This window comes from Pocillopora damicornis, chromosome 9, assembly GCF_964200805.1.
Source record: "Pocillopora damicornis chromosome 9, jaPocDami1.2, whole genome shotgun sequence".
Lineage (NCBI taxonomy): Eukaryota > Metazoa > Cnidaria > Anthozoa > Scleractinia > Pocilloporidae > Pocillopora > Pocillopora damicornis.
In genome coordinates, this window is record NC_142678.1 from 419,555 (window position 1) to 435,795 (window position 16,241).

At 39.0% G+C, this 16,241-nt stretch overlaps 1 protein-coding gene across 1 annotated transcript; it reads left to right on the top strand.

Moving 5' to 3' along the window:
* The first annotated feature begins 29 nt into the window (after positions 1-29).
* LOC113670222 (putative ATP-dependent RNA helicase DDX23) lies at positions 30-15,778 on the top strand. Its single transcript, XM_027186326.2, has 31 exons — positions 30-377; positions 920-961; positions 1,063-1,126; positions 1,854-1,913; positions 2,069-2,155; positions 2,301-2,352; positions 2,460-2,527; positions 2,688-2,717; positions 3,055-3,090; positions 3,216-3,328; positions 3,449-3,512; positions 4,886-4,965; positions 5,419-5,555; positions 5,672-5,760; positions 5,930-6,005; positions 6,197-6,333; positions 6,750-6,815; positions 7,058-7,102; positions 7,343-7,382; positions 7,473-7,522; positions 11,725-11,871; positions 12,146-12,207; positions 13,080-13,111; positions 13,204-13,261; positions 13,674-13,743; positions 13,983-14,021; positions 14,230-14,273; positions 14,524-14,607; positions 14,708-14,754; positions 15,048-15,169; positions 15,551-15,778. Exons 1-31 carry the CDS (start codon positions 118-120, stop codon positions 15,650-15,652), a joined length of 2,403 nt encoding a protein of 800 aa, XP_027042127.2. The 5' UTR covers positions 30-117; the 3' UTR covers positions 15,653-15,778.
* The last annotated feature ends 463 nt before the right edge of the window (positions 15,779-16,241 follow it).

Consider the following 16,241-nt stretch of genomic DNA (forward strand, 5'->3'; position numbering starts at 1 on the left):
TCGCGATTTCACGAGGCCTGCAATAGTTTCTGGGTACTGGTGGCCATATTGAGTTAGACGTCTGGAATCGTGCAGTTATTAAATTGAATTTAGTAATTCTTCCGCTGTAAAGTAAAAATGGGAAGCGAAGTCAAGATGGAGACTGATATGGATAAAACGGACAGCAAGTTAGCATCGCGAGATGAGAGAGAGAACGCGGAAAAAGACCGTGATAAAGACAGGGATAGACACCGGCATAAAGACAGACATCGCAATAAGGAATCAGACAGAGAACATAAGAGAGAAAAAGAAAAGCATCGTGATCGAGACAAACGTGAAAAGGACAGAGATAGGAAGAGAGATAAAGACAGGGACAGAAAACACCGTAAAAGATCAAGGTATACCAAGGGTAGCAGTGTGTGGAGCAATGTTATATGCAGAACTGGAGGTTGAAAGCCTTGTTGCGCATGTACTTCTGTTTTGTAGAATTACTAGATATTTCAGCAAAAATTTTGCTTTTCAAATAGTGTTAGGTTAACGCCTCATGCATGTCAGGGTTAACCCTTTGACCCCTCTGGGTGCCAAGTATCTAATTTCTCCTTACAATATTGCCCCTTAATCACACATACAGGTTATGAGAGTAAAGGAAATGATCACCAACTCAAAAAGCACTTGATTGCCAAACAAACTCTACATGTCAGTACCCTAGAAAATGTATGGAGAACAGTGTATAGAATATGCATACTGATGTAGGGTGTAAAGGGTGCTTATACTTGTAGCAATTGTCACAACGTAGGGATATTAACAGTAGATGGGTACAAAATGTCCATATACCCTTAAAGGCTTATTTTTCAAGTCGTCATACCAGAGGCTACTTGTCTGTTTAGTGGACTGATGATTTTTGGATTGCTTACAAACTTTAAGTACCTTTTTGTTCTAGATCTAGGTCACCTCACAGATCCAAAGATAGCAAGAAGTCAAAGTAAGTTCTTTTTATAAAGGAAAGTGTCTGACCATTTTGTTACCATTTGTCAAATCTTTAGTCAAGTGAGTTAATAAAACATCCACTGTAATATTTATCAGACCAGATGACAACAAAAATGGTGTAGAAGAACAAGAGGATGAGCAAGTGAAACCAAAAGTCGAGGTGATTAGACAGCTTTTAATCAAGTTTAAGTAAATGTTGTTTGGTTTTATCAACTGATTTGTTCATGTAATTTGGCCATTGTAAAGAGTTTCTAAAGCTGATGTTTCAAGCATCAGCCCTTCGTCCTTCTCTCTGACCAAAGGCTAAGGCTCAAAATGTCAGCTTGAGAGACTTGTCATTTTGACCAATACTAACAGTATTGAATCAATCATTAAAACCAAATTATCTTGTAATGCCTCTGATGCAGTATCACAGTTTTGTGAGAAACATACTTCTTTATGCTTGTGATCTGGTTGAACAAGATAATGCCATGCAAAGATGGCCCAGCAAGAAAGGGAAGAGAGAGAAAGCGTGGTGGTCATATGAGAAAATTTTCATTGACTGAGTTAGTTTGGATTGAAAGAGAAAACATTTGGCTCTTGGTCACAAGGTGCAAACCTCACCGCACTTTTTACATGCTTCATTACCTTGAGCAAAATGTTTTCCTAGTTTTCACTCCTACTGAGTCAATAAGTTCATAATATGAAATGGCATCCAATAGAAAACCAGCTAAAACTCTACAGTCACATAATGTTCTTGTAATAATTAAACTTGTGATGTACACTTCATGTAGCATATCTAGAGCCAATTTTGATTGTTATATACTGAACATTATAGTTGTGAACTGCTTTATTGTGATGTGTGGAATAACTGTGTATGATAAAATTTTTTTTTATCCTTATACTAGCCCTTATCTCTGGAGGAAATGATTGCAAGACGAGAGGCTGAAAAGAAGGCACAAGAAAAGGTATAGGAACAACACAGGGACCACACAGCTAATTGTTTGGGGTTCCTGTGGACCCACACTGCCAGATTATTTTGTTAGAGTTCTTTTTTCAGTTTTATGTGTTTTTTCATCAACTTTTTTGAAGCTTATAATTTACTGGTACTGTTTCATCACAGCCAACATTTTTAACTAAAGAACAAAGAGCCATGGAGGCACTGAAAAGGAGACAGCAGCAAGTAGAAGAACAACGGAAAAAGACTGAGGTATTTAAGAAGAGAATCTATTCCACATATTTATGTTGAGTGAGCAAGGATAGAACTTCATCTTAAACATCTTTCAACAATTTTTTAACAGACACTCATCGACAATAATTATTCTGAACTTTAAAATAATGCATTTGTCCTACAGGGGGAGCGCCAAATGAGGGAGAAGTTTCTAAGAGAGGCACAGTATTCAAGAGGTTAGTCAGCTTGTTTGTTTCATCTTATAGTTGTTAGAGTTTCCACCTTAACATCCCTTGCAAATTTTGATTGTACATGTTATTTTCTGAACACATTCAATGACCAGAGGATGAAGTGGAAAGAGAGAGAAGGGAAAGAAGAGAAAGACGAGAAAAGAACTTGACTGAAGAAGAGGTGGGAACCATGTTTGTTGAAAGAATAATTTTTCTAATGATTTTTAATGTTAATAAATTGTGTTTAGTACAATGTTTTAGAGCTTAGATATAGAGAAAAGTTCCTGTAATTTTCCATTAATTTTGAATTACTACTTTCTTCTCTGGCTGCCTTATTGTAGGCTGAGAGTGAGAAAGCAAAACTACGAAAGGTAAGATACAGACATACTCATTAAAATGCATTATGATGGCTCTTAATGAGAGTCAACCTACAAAGTGTATGACCTGCTCATGAATTCTTCTGATGTGTTACCATTGAACTATTACACTCAAGGAAGCCACGCCTTTAACTTTGAGGTGTTTCATGGAACAAAGATCTTTTTGGCCATTAGGATTAAAAGGTTGAAAGGTTTTACATGAGTTGTGGATGAAAGGATAGTAGCTTTCAAGCCTGTGGTAAATTTGTCATTCAACAGCAATCACTAACACAGATATCCAAAGTTATTTTTCTATACAGAGATTGACTACTCGTTTTACACTTTTCCACAGGAAAAAGATCAGGAGAAAGAAATCCAAGCAATAAAGGTAATACTGGATGTGATAATTAAAAAGAATGACTGCTACAAAGTCAAGTCTAAAAGGACCAAACATAACTTTGTTAATCGGATTAGCTATATACTGCAGTATTTGATTAATATGTGAAATTTCAGGAGCGATACCTTGGGGGAGTGAAAAAGAGGAAGAAGATACGTCGTCTTGCAGACAGAAAGTTTGTGTTTGAATGGGACACAGGAGAGGATACTGCTGTGGATTATAACCCAATGTAAGTATCTTCAGTAGTAAGGGACATAAACCAATGAATCAGTGTAAAGAAAAAAAAAGTGTCTAGCAAGTAATTAACTTATTTCAATAACTGTTTTTTTTTTGTTTTTTTTTTTCATAGTTACACTGATAGACATCAGATACAACTCTTTGGAAGAGGACACATTGGCGGAATTGACATAAAGGTAAAGGTCCTTCAAAAGATATTTACGTTATAGTGAAAAGAGCTGAAGTTGATCAACAGCTCTCTTTGTTCATAAACCAGACATATTCACTCCATATTTTTCTTTTCCACCCAAAATCAATTTCAAAATAGTTGTGTAACAACATTATGTTAATAAATCAGGGCACAGCAGATTTTCATGGGGATGTGTTTAAAAGGATAATTTTACTTAAGCCTCTTAACCCTTCTACCCCTTGGAGTGTCTGGCCTCTTTTTTCCCCTTGGAGTATCTGGCCTCTTTTTTCCCCTTGGAGTGTCTGGTCTCTATTTTCCCCTTGGAGTGTCTGGCCTCAATTTTCCCCTTGGAGTGTCTGGCCTCAATTTTCCCCTTGGAGTGTCTGGCCTCTATTTTCCCTTTAGAATGTCTGGTCTCTATTTTCCCCCTGGAGTGTCTGGTCTCTATTTCCCCTTGGAGTATCTGGTCTCTATTTTCCCCTTGGAGTGTATGGTCTCTATTTTCCCCTTGGAGTGTCTGGCCTCTATTTTCCCCTTGGAATGTCTGGTCTCTATTTTCCCCTTGGAGTGTCTGGTCTCTATTTTCCCCTTGGAGTGTCTGGTCTCTATTTTCCCCTTGGAGTGTCTGGTCTCTATTTTCCCCTTGGAGTGTCTGGTCTCTATTTTCCCCTTGGAGTGTCTGGCCTCTATTTTCCCCTTGGAATGTCTGGTCTCTATTTTCCCCTTGGAGTGTCTGGTCTCTATTTTCCCCTTGGAGTGTCTGGCCTCTATTTTCCCCTTGGAATGTCTGGTCTCTATTTTCCCCTTGGAGTGTCTGGTCTCTATTTTCCCCTTGGAGTGTCTGGTCTCTATTTTCCCCTTGGAGTGTCTGGTCTCTATTTTCCTCTTGGAGTGTCTGGCCTCTATTTTCCCCTTGGAGTGTCTGGTCTCTATTTTCCCCTTGGAGTGTCTGGCCTCTATTTTCCCCTTGGAGTGTCTGGCCTCTATTTTCCCCTTGGAGTGTCTGGCCTCTATTTTCCCCTTGGAGTGTCTGGCCTCTATTTTCCCCTTGGAGTGTCTGGCCTCTATTTTCCCCTTGGAGTGTCTGGCCTCTATTTTTCCCTCACATTATCATCCTTCAGCCTTGAATCAAATTTAAAGATTACTAGAATGTAGAAAATAATAACCAATTTAAGAAGCTCCTGACTGTCAAACAAATTCTCCTTGTCAGAACCATGGGAAATGTAAAGAGAACATTGTGGAGAATATGAATGTAAATATTGGGGTGGAAAGAGCCAAAAGTGAATAACAATAGTCATTATTGATACTTAAATAGAAGAAACTTATCACTACCAGTTAAGATTGTTTCATAGCTTATATCTACCTGATTTCAAAACATAGTGGCAGAAGAAAGAAACAGGGAAGTTTTACCAGGAAATGTTGGAGAAAAGACGAACTCAGGAGGAGAAGAATCAGGAGGCGTAAGTAACAAAGCAATGCATATTTTTGTGTGTGTTTTTGAATAGTGCTTGTATCTCTACCATAAAATTTTACAATCACTGTCATTTGAAAAAAAAGCTGTAAACACATTGAGTTGATTTTTACTGGCAAATTTTGTCCTGGCCAATCTAAATTAAGTTCAGGACAAACTCGAAATTTTTAAAACAAATAATTAATTACCATTGCTGTTCACAGTCCAGTATTTGTTCCTTAGATATTTTGATGTGTTCACAGTTTTCTTAGTTTCATGGTTAGTGTTGTCAATCTTTGTCATGGTGTTAGTTCTCTGTAGTTCTTCCCATCAGCCTGTAGTTTGAAGATGTTAAATAAAAACAAATCCATTGGAAGTACATTAACCAGCTTGCCATGCCCTTTCCTTCCTCTGTGCTACACATGCATTTGTGATATAGGGGTACTTTGATTTTCCATTTCAGGTCACGTATAAAGAAGCAGCGTGATCTAGAAAAACAGCGTGCTTATGATGATCGTCATTGGAGCAAAAAGTCTTTGGAGGAGATGTGCGAAAGAGATTGGAGAATTTTGCGGGAGGACTTCACAATTTCCACAAAAGGTAGGACACTTTTAGCTCTATTGTTTTTCCACTGTTCTCCAGGTTGACAACAGAAATCCTACTGATAATAATCAGTCTTCAGTATGATGGAAATCATTTTCTATTTTATGTAACAGGTGGTAAGATACCTCATCCACTAAGGTCATGGAAGGAAAGCACTCTGCCCAAAGACATTTTGGATATAGTGGACAAACTCGGATATGAGGTAACCACAGGCAGCCCAATTTGATGCGCATGTCGTGAGAAGTTTATTTGGGCTTCAATAATGTTGTTGATCATTATTTTTCGTAGATCTTTTGGATTGGTTTTGAAAATAATTATTCAAAATTAGTACAATTTTGCTTATTTACCTTAGTTATGTTGTTTCTTTACAGGACCCAACACCAATCCAGCGACAAGCCATTCCTATTGGTCTTCAGAATAGGGATATTATAGGAGTGGCAGAGACAGGTGATCAGAGATCTTAGGATTTCAACAGTTGTTCTTCGTGTCTGATCTTGGATTGTTGTTCCATGTTCTGTAATCTGTGATTGCTTCCGGCATGGGAAATGTTAGAACAAAACAAATAAGCTTACAATCCTAAACGTAGTTTCATCTCTGAGTTGACTGTGTGTTTGTTTGTTTGTTTATCATATTCAAAGGCAGTGGAAAAACAGCAGCATTTTTAATTCCATTGTTGGTGTGGATCATGGGGCTGCCAAAGATTGAAAGAGACATCGACGCAGACAAAGGACCTTATGCTTTGATCATGGCTCCAACCAGGGAATTAGCACAACAGGTGAACAAATAGCAAATAATCAAAAAACATACTCTGTAAGAGGCACAGTGAATGAAATTACAACTAACACATTATCCATGTGATACACGCCAGCCAATTGATAACGTTGATCGCACGTATACTAGTTAATTTCTAAACTTCTTGTTCAGAAACCATTAACGTGCAAGTTGACAGAAAGTTAAAGCCCCTGTCGCTGCTCTGTTCGGATACCTTTGGACTTAGTTGTAACATCTTCGGGAATCCGTCTGCGGCATTGATCGGAAGTTGTTGGCCCGTCTTCGATAATGTTCGGAAATTCTAAGGGTTGTTTTTGTAAATCGGATTCTCACGTTTTATCGACGAAAACTTTTTAGGTTTAGTTTGGTACTCCAGTAGATTCCGTAATTTTTATTATTGCGTGTATTTTGTTTTTTCAGATTGAAGATGATGCAGCAAAGTTTGGACGTCCTCTTGGTGTTCGGACAGTTTCTGTGATTGGTGGGGTAAGGAGGCTATGCTTAAACTACACATAGTCGTTTTAAAAAACCCTCCACCCCTGTCATAGTTTTTCTTATTTCCTAAGACGGTTTTCCTATCTTGATCAGCTTCTAGTTTATAATCAGTTGTCCTCCAACCCAGCACAACAGTTTCTTTTGTACTCACTAAAAGTGTCTTTTATCGTTAAATGTTGCTTAGTTGTCAAAGTTCTCTGACTTACTCAGCTTTTCTCCATTTTCCGTCCCAGCTGTCACGAGAGGATCAAGGATTCCAGTTGCGACTTGGATGCGAGGTAATCTTCAACTTACTATAGAGCAATACTCAGAAACCAATCTCTTAACATCAATTTAGTACCGATTTGATCACTGCGTGACAACTTAATCAGCAAAAATTAGTACGAAACAGTCTGGACAAATTGTTGTGTGACAGAAGCACTTATGGGTCACAGAACAGCTTGTTGGGGCACCACAATGTGTCATTTGACAAAATTGCACAGGTTCTCACTGAGTTCTGTGACTTTTTTTTTTTCTAGATTGTTATTGCCACTCCCGGCCGATTGATCGATGTTCTTGGTAAATGTTTGCCTTCCAATTCCCTTTGATGTTATGTCTGCCTTGTTTTCGTAGTTTACCTGCTAATCTGAGTTTTTCTCCTTCTGACAGAAAATCGTTACCTGGTCCTTAGCCGCTGTTCATACATTGTTCTTGATGAGGTTTGAGTCGACTGTTAACCCTTCTACACACTAATATTAGCATGCATATTCTATATACTGTGCTCTATATACTGTGCTCTATATACTGTGCTCTATATACTGTGCTCTGTATACTGTGCTCTGTATACTGTGCTCTATATACTGTGCTCTATATACTGTGCTCTATATACTGTGCTCTGTATACTGTGCTCTGTATACTGTGCTCTATATACTGTGCTCTGTATACTGTGCTCTGTATACTGTGCTCTGTATACTGTGCTCTATATACTGTGCTCTGTATACTGTGCTCTGTATACTGTGCTCTGTATACTGTGCTCTATATACTGTGCTCTGTATACTGTGCTCTGTATACTGTGCTCTGTATACTGTGCTCTGTATACTGTGCTCTGTATACGGTGCTCTGTATACGGTGCTCTATATACTGTGCTCTGTATACTGTGCTCTGTATACTGTGCTCTGTATACTGTGCTCTGTATACTGTGCTCTATATACGGTGCTCTATATACTGTGCTCTGTATACTGTGCTCTGTATACTGTGCTCTGTATATTGTGCTCTGTATACTGTGCTCTGTATACTGTGCTCTATATACTGTGCTCTATATACTGTGCTCTATATACTGTGCTCTGTATACTGTGCTCTGTATACTGTGCTCTGTATACTTTGCTCTGGATACTGTGCTCTACATACTGTGCTCTACATACTGTGCTCTACATACTGTGCTCTACATACTGTGCTCTACATACTGTGCTCTACATACTGTGCTCTACATACTGTGCTCTATATACTGTGCTCTATATACTGTGCTCTGTATACTGTGCTCTGTATACTGTGCTCTACATACTGTGCTCTACATAGTGTGCTCTACATACTGTGCTCTACATACTGTGCTCTACATACTGTGCTCTACATACTGTGCTCTACATACTGTGCTCTACATACTGTGCTCTACATACTGTGCTCTACATACTGTGCTCTACATACTGTGCTCTATATACTGTGCTCTATATACTGTGCTCTATATACTGTGCTCTATATACTGTGCTCTGTATACTGTGCTCTGTATACTGTGCTCTGTATACTGTGCTCTGTATACTGTGCTCTACATACTGTGCTCTACATACTGTGCTCTACATACTGTGCTCTACATACTGTGCTCTGTATACTGTGCTCTGTATACTGTGCTCTTTATACTGTGCTCTATATACTGTGCTCTGTATACTGTGCTCTGTATACTGTGCTCTGTGTACTGTGCTCTGTGTACTGTGCTCTGTATACTGTGCTCTGTATACAGAGCTCTACATACTGTGCTCTACATACTGTGCTCTACATACTGTGCTCTATAAACTGTGCTCTATATACTGTGCTCTATATACTGTGCTCTATATACTGTGCTCTATATACTGTGCTCTACATACTGTGCTCTACATACTGTGCTCTGTATACTGTAATATACTCTATATACTGTGCTCTATATACTGTGCTCTATATACTGTGCTCTATATACTGCTCTACATACTGTGCTCTACATACTGTGCTCTATATACTGTGCTCTACATACTGTGCTCTACATACTGTGCTCTGTATACTGTGCTCTATAAACTGTGCTCTATATACTGTGCTCTATATACTGTGCTCTATATACTGTGTTCTATATACTGTGCTCTGTATACTGTGCTCTATATACTGTGCTCTATATACTGTGCTCTATATACTGTGCTCTATATACTGTGCTCTATATACTGTGCTCTATATACTGTGCTCTGTATACTGTGCTCTATATACTGTGCTCTAAATACTGTGCTCTATATACTGTGCGCTGTATACTGTGCGCTGTATACTGTGCTCTGTATACTGTGCTCTGTATACTGTGCTCTATATACTGTGCTCTGTATACTGTGCTCTATATACTGTGCTCTATATACTGTGCTCTGTATACTGTGCTCTGTATACTGTGCTCTGTATACTGTGCTCTGTATACTGTGCTCTGTATACTGTGCTCTGTATACTGTGCTCTGTATACTGTGCCCTACATACTGTGCCCTACATACTGTGCCCTACATACTGTGCTCTACATACTGTGCTCTACATACTGTGCTCCACATACTGTGCTCTACATACTGTGCTCTACATACGGTGCTCTGGATACTGTGCTCTACATACTGTGCTCTACATACTGTGCTCTACATACTGTGCTCTACATACTGTGCTCTATATACTGTGCTCTATATACTGTGCTCTATATACTGTGCTCTGTATACTGTGCTCTACATACTGTGCTCTACATACTGTGCTCTACATACTGTGCTCTACATACTGTGCTCTACATACTGTGCTCTACATACTTTGCTCTATATACTGTGCTCTATATACTGTGCTCTATATACTGTGCTCTATATACTGTGCTCTGTATACTGTGCTCTGTATACTGTGCTCTGTATACTGTGCTCTGTATACTGTGCTCTACATACTGTGCTCTACATACTGTGCTCTACATACTGTGCTCTGTATACTGTGCTCTGTATACTGTGCTCTATATACTGTGCTCTATATACTGTGCTCTGTATACTGTGCTCTATATACTGTGCTCTGTATACTGTGCTCTGTATACTGTGCTCTGTATACTGTGCTCTGTATACTGTGCTCTGTATACTGTGCTCTATATACTGTGCTCTATATACTGTGCTCTGTATACTGTGCTCTATATACGGTGCTCTATATACTGTGCTCTGTATACTGTGCTCTGTATACTGTGCTCTGTATACTGTGCTCTGTATACTGTGCTCTATATACGGTGCTCTATATACTGTGCTCTGTATACTGTGCTCTGTATACTGTGCTCTGTATACTGTGCTCTACATACTGTGCTCTGTATACTGTGCTCTGTATACTGTGCTCTGTATACTGTGCTCTGTATACTGTGCTCTGTATACTGTGCTCTGTATACTGTGCTCTGTATACTGTGCTCTATATACGGTGCTCTATATACGGTGCTCTATATACTGTGCTCTGTATACTGTGCTCTGTATACTGTGCTCTGTATACTGTGCTCTGTATACTGTGCTCTGTATACTGTGCTCTATATATGGTGCTCTATATACTGTGCTCTGTATACTGTGCTCTGTATACTGTGCTCTGTATACTGTGCTCTGTATACTGTGCTCTGTATACTGTGCTCTGTATACTGTGCTCTGTATACTGTGCTCTGTATACTGTGCTCTGTACACTGTGCTCTGTACACTGTGCTCTGTACACTGTGCTCTGTACACTGTGCTCTATATACTGTGCTCTATATACTGTGCTCTGTATACTGTGCTCTGTATACTGTGCTCTGTATACTGTGCTCTATATACTGTGCTCTATATACTGTGCTCTATATACTGTGCTCTGTATACTGTGCTCTGTATACTGTGCTCTGTATACTGTGCTCTATATACTGTGCTCTATATACTGTGCTCTATACACTGTGCTCTGTATACTGTGCTCTACATACTGTGCTCTACATACTGTGCTCTATATACTGTGCTCTATATACTGTGCTCTATATACTGTGCTCTGTATACTGTGCTCTATATACTGTGCTCTATATACTGTGCTCTATATACTGTGCTCTATATACTGTGCTCTGTATACTGTGCTCTGTATACTGTGCTCTATATACTGTGCTCTATATATTGTGCTCTATATACTGTGCTTTGTATACTGTGCTCTATATACTGTGCTCTATATACTGTGCTCTATATACTGTGCTCTATATACTGTGCTCTATATACTGTGCTCTATATACTTTCCAAGGTGTTGATAAGGAGAATTTGTTTAAGAGTTAAGAACCTCTTTAGTTGTTGATCATTTTCATTATTCTCGTGACCTTAATGTGTGATTTAGGGGTGATACTGTAAGGAGAAATCAGATTTTAGTCACTCTTAGGGGTTAAAGGGTTAAATTTGTTCATGGAAAGAGAAGTAAGATTACCGTATTTCTGAAGTGTACATTAAAGTTGAAACGGGAATTCGTAGCATTGATTTAACTGCTGTCCTAGCCAGGGAATGGAAGGAACAACGGTGAATAGAGCACTAGGAAATCTCAAGTTACATTTTTGTAAAGCGGAAAATGACAACGAACAAAAACTTGATCGTTTTGTTTAAATTTTTTCTTTGAGCTCAGGTAAAACTTTATTTCGTCCGTTCTTCATTAATGATTACAGGCAGATCGTATGATCGACATGGGTTTTGAGCCGGAAGTTCAAAAGATTTTGGAACACTTACCAGTGAGTAACGTTAAACCTGATAATGAAGACGCTGAGGATCCCGAGAAACTACTGTCCTACATGGGAAAAGACCGCTTTAGACAGGTTGGTGCACACATAACATTTGTTCGTTAAGATGTTGGCGGATTTTTAATATTGTATTTGGGACAGAAACAGTACAAACAATATGTATACAATTTACTGGAATGACTTAATTTGAAATCAAGAATTATTTTCTCGTAAAAATGATCATCGTTGGAGAAGTACATTATGTGATGAAGCAATATCGACTTTTACCTCGTTCATCTTTTTACTAAAATGTTTGCTTGTAACGCTCTTTTGATTTGGTGGTAATTATTGTGGTTGTTTATTTTGTCAGACGGTGATGTTTACAGCCACTATGCCTCCGCAAGTGGAACGTATGGCGAGGAACTATCTTCGGTAAGTAAATCAAATTATTCAAACAGTTTCTCTCCCATTTTGGATGTGTCGGACCCATTTCGATCGGTTTCGTCTGATTTCTGACGGCTCCGTCTGATTTCGAACACTGCCATCCGATTTCTAACGATTCCGTCCGATTTTAGGCGCTGTCCTCCTTTCGGTGGTTTCTTTTGGCTTCGACAGTCCTGTTTGATTTTGAACGTTTCGGTCTGATTTGGGATGTCTCCGTCCGATTCCGGAAGGCTTCATCCAATCTCGGACGATTCCGTCTAATTTCAGACAGTCTCGTCCGATTTTTTCGGTTTCGTCAAAGGAGGTGGTTCCTTTTGTTTTTGAAGGAATTCGTCCGCCGGTTTACGAACGCCTCTATTTCGTGCAATTCTAACTGCTGTCGGATAGTTCGACCGATTTCGAACTGTGCGTTGCGATGCTGAACGCTATCGTCCAATTTTGGACGGCTTCGTTAGATTTTTGACGGGTTCGCGCTTTTTCAAACGGTTGTATTCGGTGTTGGAGGCTTACGGACAGGTCTTCTTGATTTCGGAATTGTTCACCTGATATTGAATGCTTGCGTATGTGTTTGGTTTGCCCACTGCCTTCTGTCGTGTGGTTTCGATATCGAACGAAACTTCTACGTTTCTGTTCGATTTCGGAGGGTTCCGTCCGATAATGTGCGTTTGGTTCGCGTATAAATCTTTTCGTCAGATTTCGAACGCTTTTGTACAGTCCCAACGGTTTCCGCTTGCTTTCGTTTTATTTGGTTCCATTTGGGACGCTTCAGTCTGATTTCAGGTGGGTCCGTCCGATTTTCATCGGTTAAAGGTGACTGCATTACTGAAAAAAATGTTGAAAGGTGCCTGTTTCTCTTTCAGACGGCCTGCTGTGGTTTATATTGGCTCTATAGGTAAATATCCCGTCTATTCTATTATTACTCTTTCTTTTTCGATTTTCCACTAACTTGAGACTGAATACCGTTGCTTTACCAATTCTTTACAGGCAAACCAGTTGAGAGAGTTGAACAGAAAGTTTACATGCTTAATGAAGCTCAAAAACGGTTTGTCAGCAAGATTTTTGTTGTAATATTTATAAATCAAAACTAATATTTCTTGCGTCCTCCATGAACTAGTGGTTTAAGATATTTTCTGTACAAGCTAATAATTCATTTCTTGGCGGAGGTGTTCTGCACCTTAAAAAACCTCATTTGCTTTTGTTAAAGTGATTTCAGGGTTTAGTGCCGATATCTTAGTGTGACTAAGCTCCTGTGCCTTGTATTTCATCTGCAATCTTCATTGCTGGGTGAAGACATGTCTCTTGTCTATTGTGAGGTGTCACTTTGGTTATCAAGTTGATATCGAATGAAAATGCCTACAACAACAAAGGGATGTAAGAAAGAAGGGCATAGAAACCTTGTAATCTGTAATGATCGAGCAAATTAAGCCAGTGATTGTCTTCCGTTTTCTAAACAGGAAGAAGCTGTTAGAGATATTAAACGGTGGTATCGACCCTCCCATTATAATATTTGTCAATCAAAAGAAGGTAAGATTCTCTACTTGTTTCTACTCAATAATTACTTCATATTAATCCACATTGTTAATTTATTTCCTGTGTATTTGTATTAGTTCTCAGTTTATTCATTCAGTTTCCAATACTAGTGTTCTGTCATAATATTGCACTGATATGCTTCGATTTTAAAAGGAATCGGGACTCTAGCTGGGGTTCGACGAGTAGTTCCATTTACGAACGTGAAGGGTATAAAACGTTATTATTCTTCCTAGGGAGCTGATGTATTAGCGAAGTCCTTGGAGAAAATGGGCGTAAGTCTCTCGTAATTTTAGTCTCTGTCGTTACCCCTACTTGTTATTTTGTTTATTTCTGTGTTTGGTTGATCGTTTGCTTGATTGTTTGTTTCCTTGTTTGTTGGTTGGAATATTTTTTCCATTTGTTGGTTTTCTGTTTTAGTATTAGTTATTTGTATGTATGTATGTATTGTTATATATTTTTAACCTAATTGGCTCTCCTTAGTTCCGTGCCACGACCCTCCATGGTGGACGAAACCAGGAACAGAGGTGAGTTCATTCCCTTGATCAACATGCCCCACCTCATTTATTCTAGAAAAATTGTAAAAACTTGTAGTTTACATCAAGCACTATTTTATACTGGATGGATTTTTAGTCGTACTCTTAAATGTCTTCTCTTTAACATCTTCTTTTTGCTAAAAGCTACTTGTTGTTGGTGCTAGAGTTCGTTTTATACACCAGCACAACAGTCCTCTTTTTAACAGACTTGCTTGAATTGCAATATTTTATCTATTTTCAGAGAGTTTGCTTTGTCGAGTCTCAAGTCTGGTGCTAAAGATATTCTTGTCGCCACTGATGTAGCGGGGCGTGGTATTGATATCAAGTAGGTGTTCTTCATCGTTATCATCATCGTCACGATCATCTCTTTGTTTTGTCGTTTGCCCTTTTGTTCGAATGTTTTGACTTAAATTTTTTGTCGCTAGGGATGTCTCACTTGTTCTTAACTACGACATGGCAAAGTCTATAGAAGGTTGGTGTTTGATATTAAATGGCGTCCATTTTATTAATTAACGACAGCGTGTCCAAAATAGTCTTCTTTTCGATGAGGTATATCGCGGAAATGTTTTAGAATTCTATGAGTAGGTTTTTCTCTTACAAGGTTTTATTTACGAGGACTCGGTCTTCATTGCCAAATGCACGCCTTTCTTGTTCACGCCACGCAGTCACATTTATGTGTTCCTGTTTTATTCAAATTCACTGGTTTGGTAACAATAGCACAGCAATTGTATGCAAGTAGTCGTAATGTTGTTTTATTCGTTCAAGGCTACACTCATCGTATCGGTAGAACTGGTCGCGCTGGAAAGACTGGTATCTCCGTCACCTTTCTGACCCAGGAAGATTCAGCCGTGTTTTATGACCTTAAGCAGACTCTACTGGCCAGTCCGGTAAGTAAATACCTAACAAGCAGCTGGAAAAAGGTCTGATCGAGAAAGGAATAAAAGAGGCGGGTTAGAATTTCGCTGGATTCTATTTTGAATTCCTCTTTTGTAATATGAAAACCCATTTCATTAAAAGAGAGGTCTGCTGCACAAATCTGGTTCTGGTTCTTACACACACACACACACAAATTAAATTAAATCCAGAAAATGAGAAATTGCAGCACACTCACCTTTTGAGATTTCTACTCAAGCGCCACAGACAGACTTGTTTAATTTCTTTCCACCTCCCTCTTCTCCTATCACCTTCTCGCTTGATATGAATTCTGTTCCAATTTTATTTCACTGACTACGTTTTACAACTTAATTTTAATCTTTTTTTGATTTTAGGTGAGCAATTGCCCGACAGAGCTTGAAAAACATCCGGAGGCTCAGCACAAACCTGGCACAGTACTGACAAAGAAAAGGAAAGAAGAGACAATATTTGTTTAAAAAACCCATCGTCCCCGATCATCCAAGAATGTCCAAATCGCAATATGTATCAGAAACATAACATCCAGAAAACGCTCTAGGATTGTAATGCAGACGGAAAAATTAAAAGTCGTCAATTCTTCTAAATTACAACTGTGATGTCGTTTTCATGGACAGTTCTGTTGTTCTTCTTAAACTAACTGTATATAGTCACTCTAGTCCAGGATCGACCGTGAGGAGTGTTTGACGCGTACTTGATATAACTTCATACCCGAGTGAGGTTTGATATACTGCGTATTTCACATCATTAAGTGTGTTTCCGTTGAATGTTATGAACAAGGACACTTGTGATGCACATTATACAGGAATTGAATCTCATAACCAGTCAATGTTGGATTGATCTGATCGAGGTGCGATCTTGAAGAGCGCTCAATAGGCTGGATTGGTGCTTTTTTGCGCGTGAAGTTTTATAACTGAGTTTTTTTTCCCAGTTCTTACGCGCATCACAACACGGTACATGCAACTCAGTGCAAATCCTCACATGCCAAAGTGGGAAAGGGGGGGGGGGGTGGGAGGATGTCGGACGGAGTTTAAACGAGGTGGGTGGGGT

What these genes read in the sequence shown, in the direction of transcription:
- LOC113670222 (XM_027186326.2), top strand. Translation starts at nt 118, where the DNA reads ATGGGAAGCGAAGTCAAGATGGAGACTGATATGGATAAAACGGACAGC. An exon ending in GAAAAGACCGCTTTAGACAG is followed by an intron (nt 11,872 to 12,145) that starts GTTGGTGCACAC and finishes TTATTTTGTCAG; the next exon opens with ACGGTGATGTTTACAGCCAC. An exon ending in GGTTTATATTGGCTCTATAG is followed by an intron (nt 13,112 to 13,203) that starts GTAAATATCCCG and finishes AATTCTTTACAG; the next exon opens with GCAAACCAGTTGAGAGAGTT.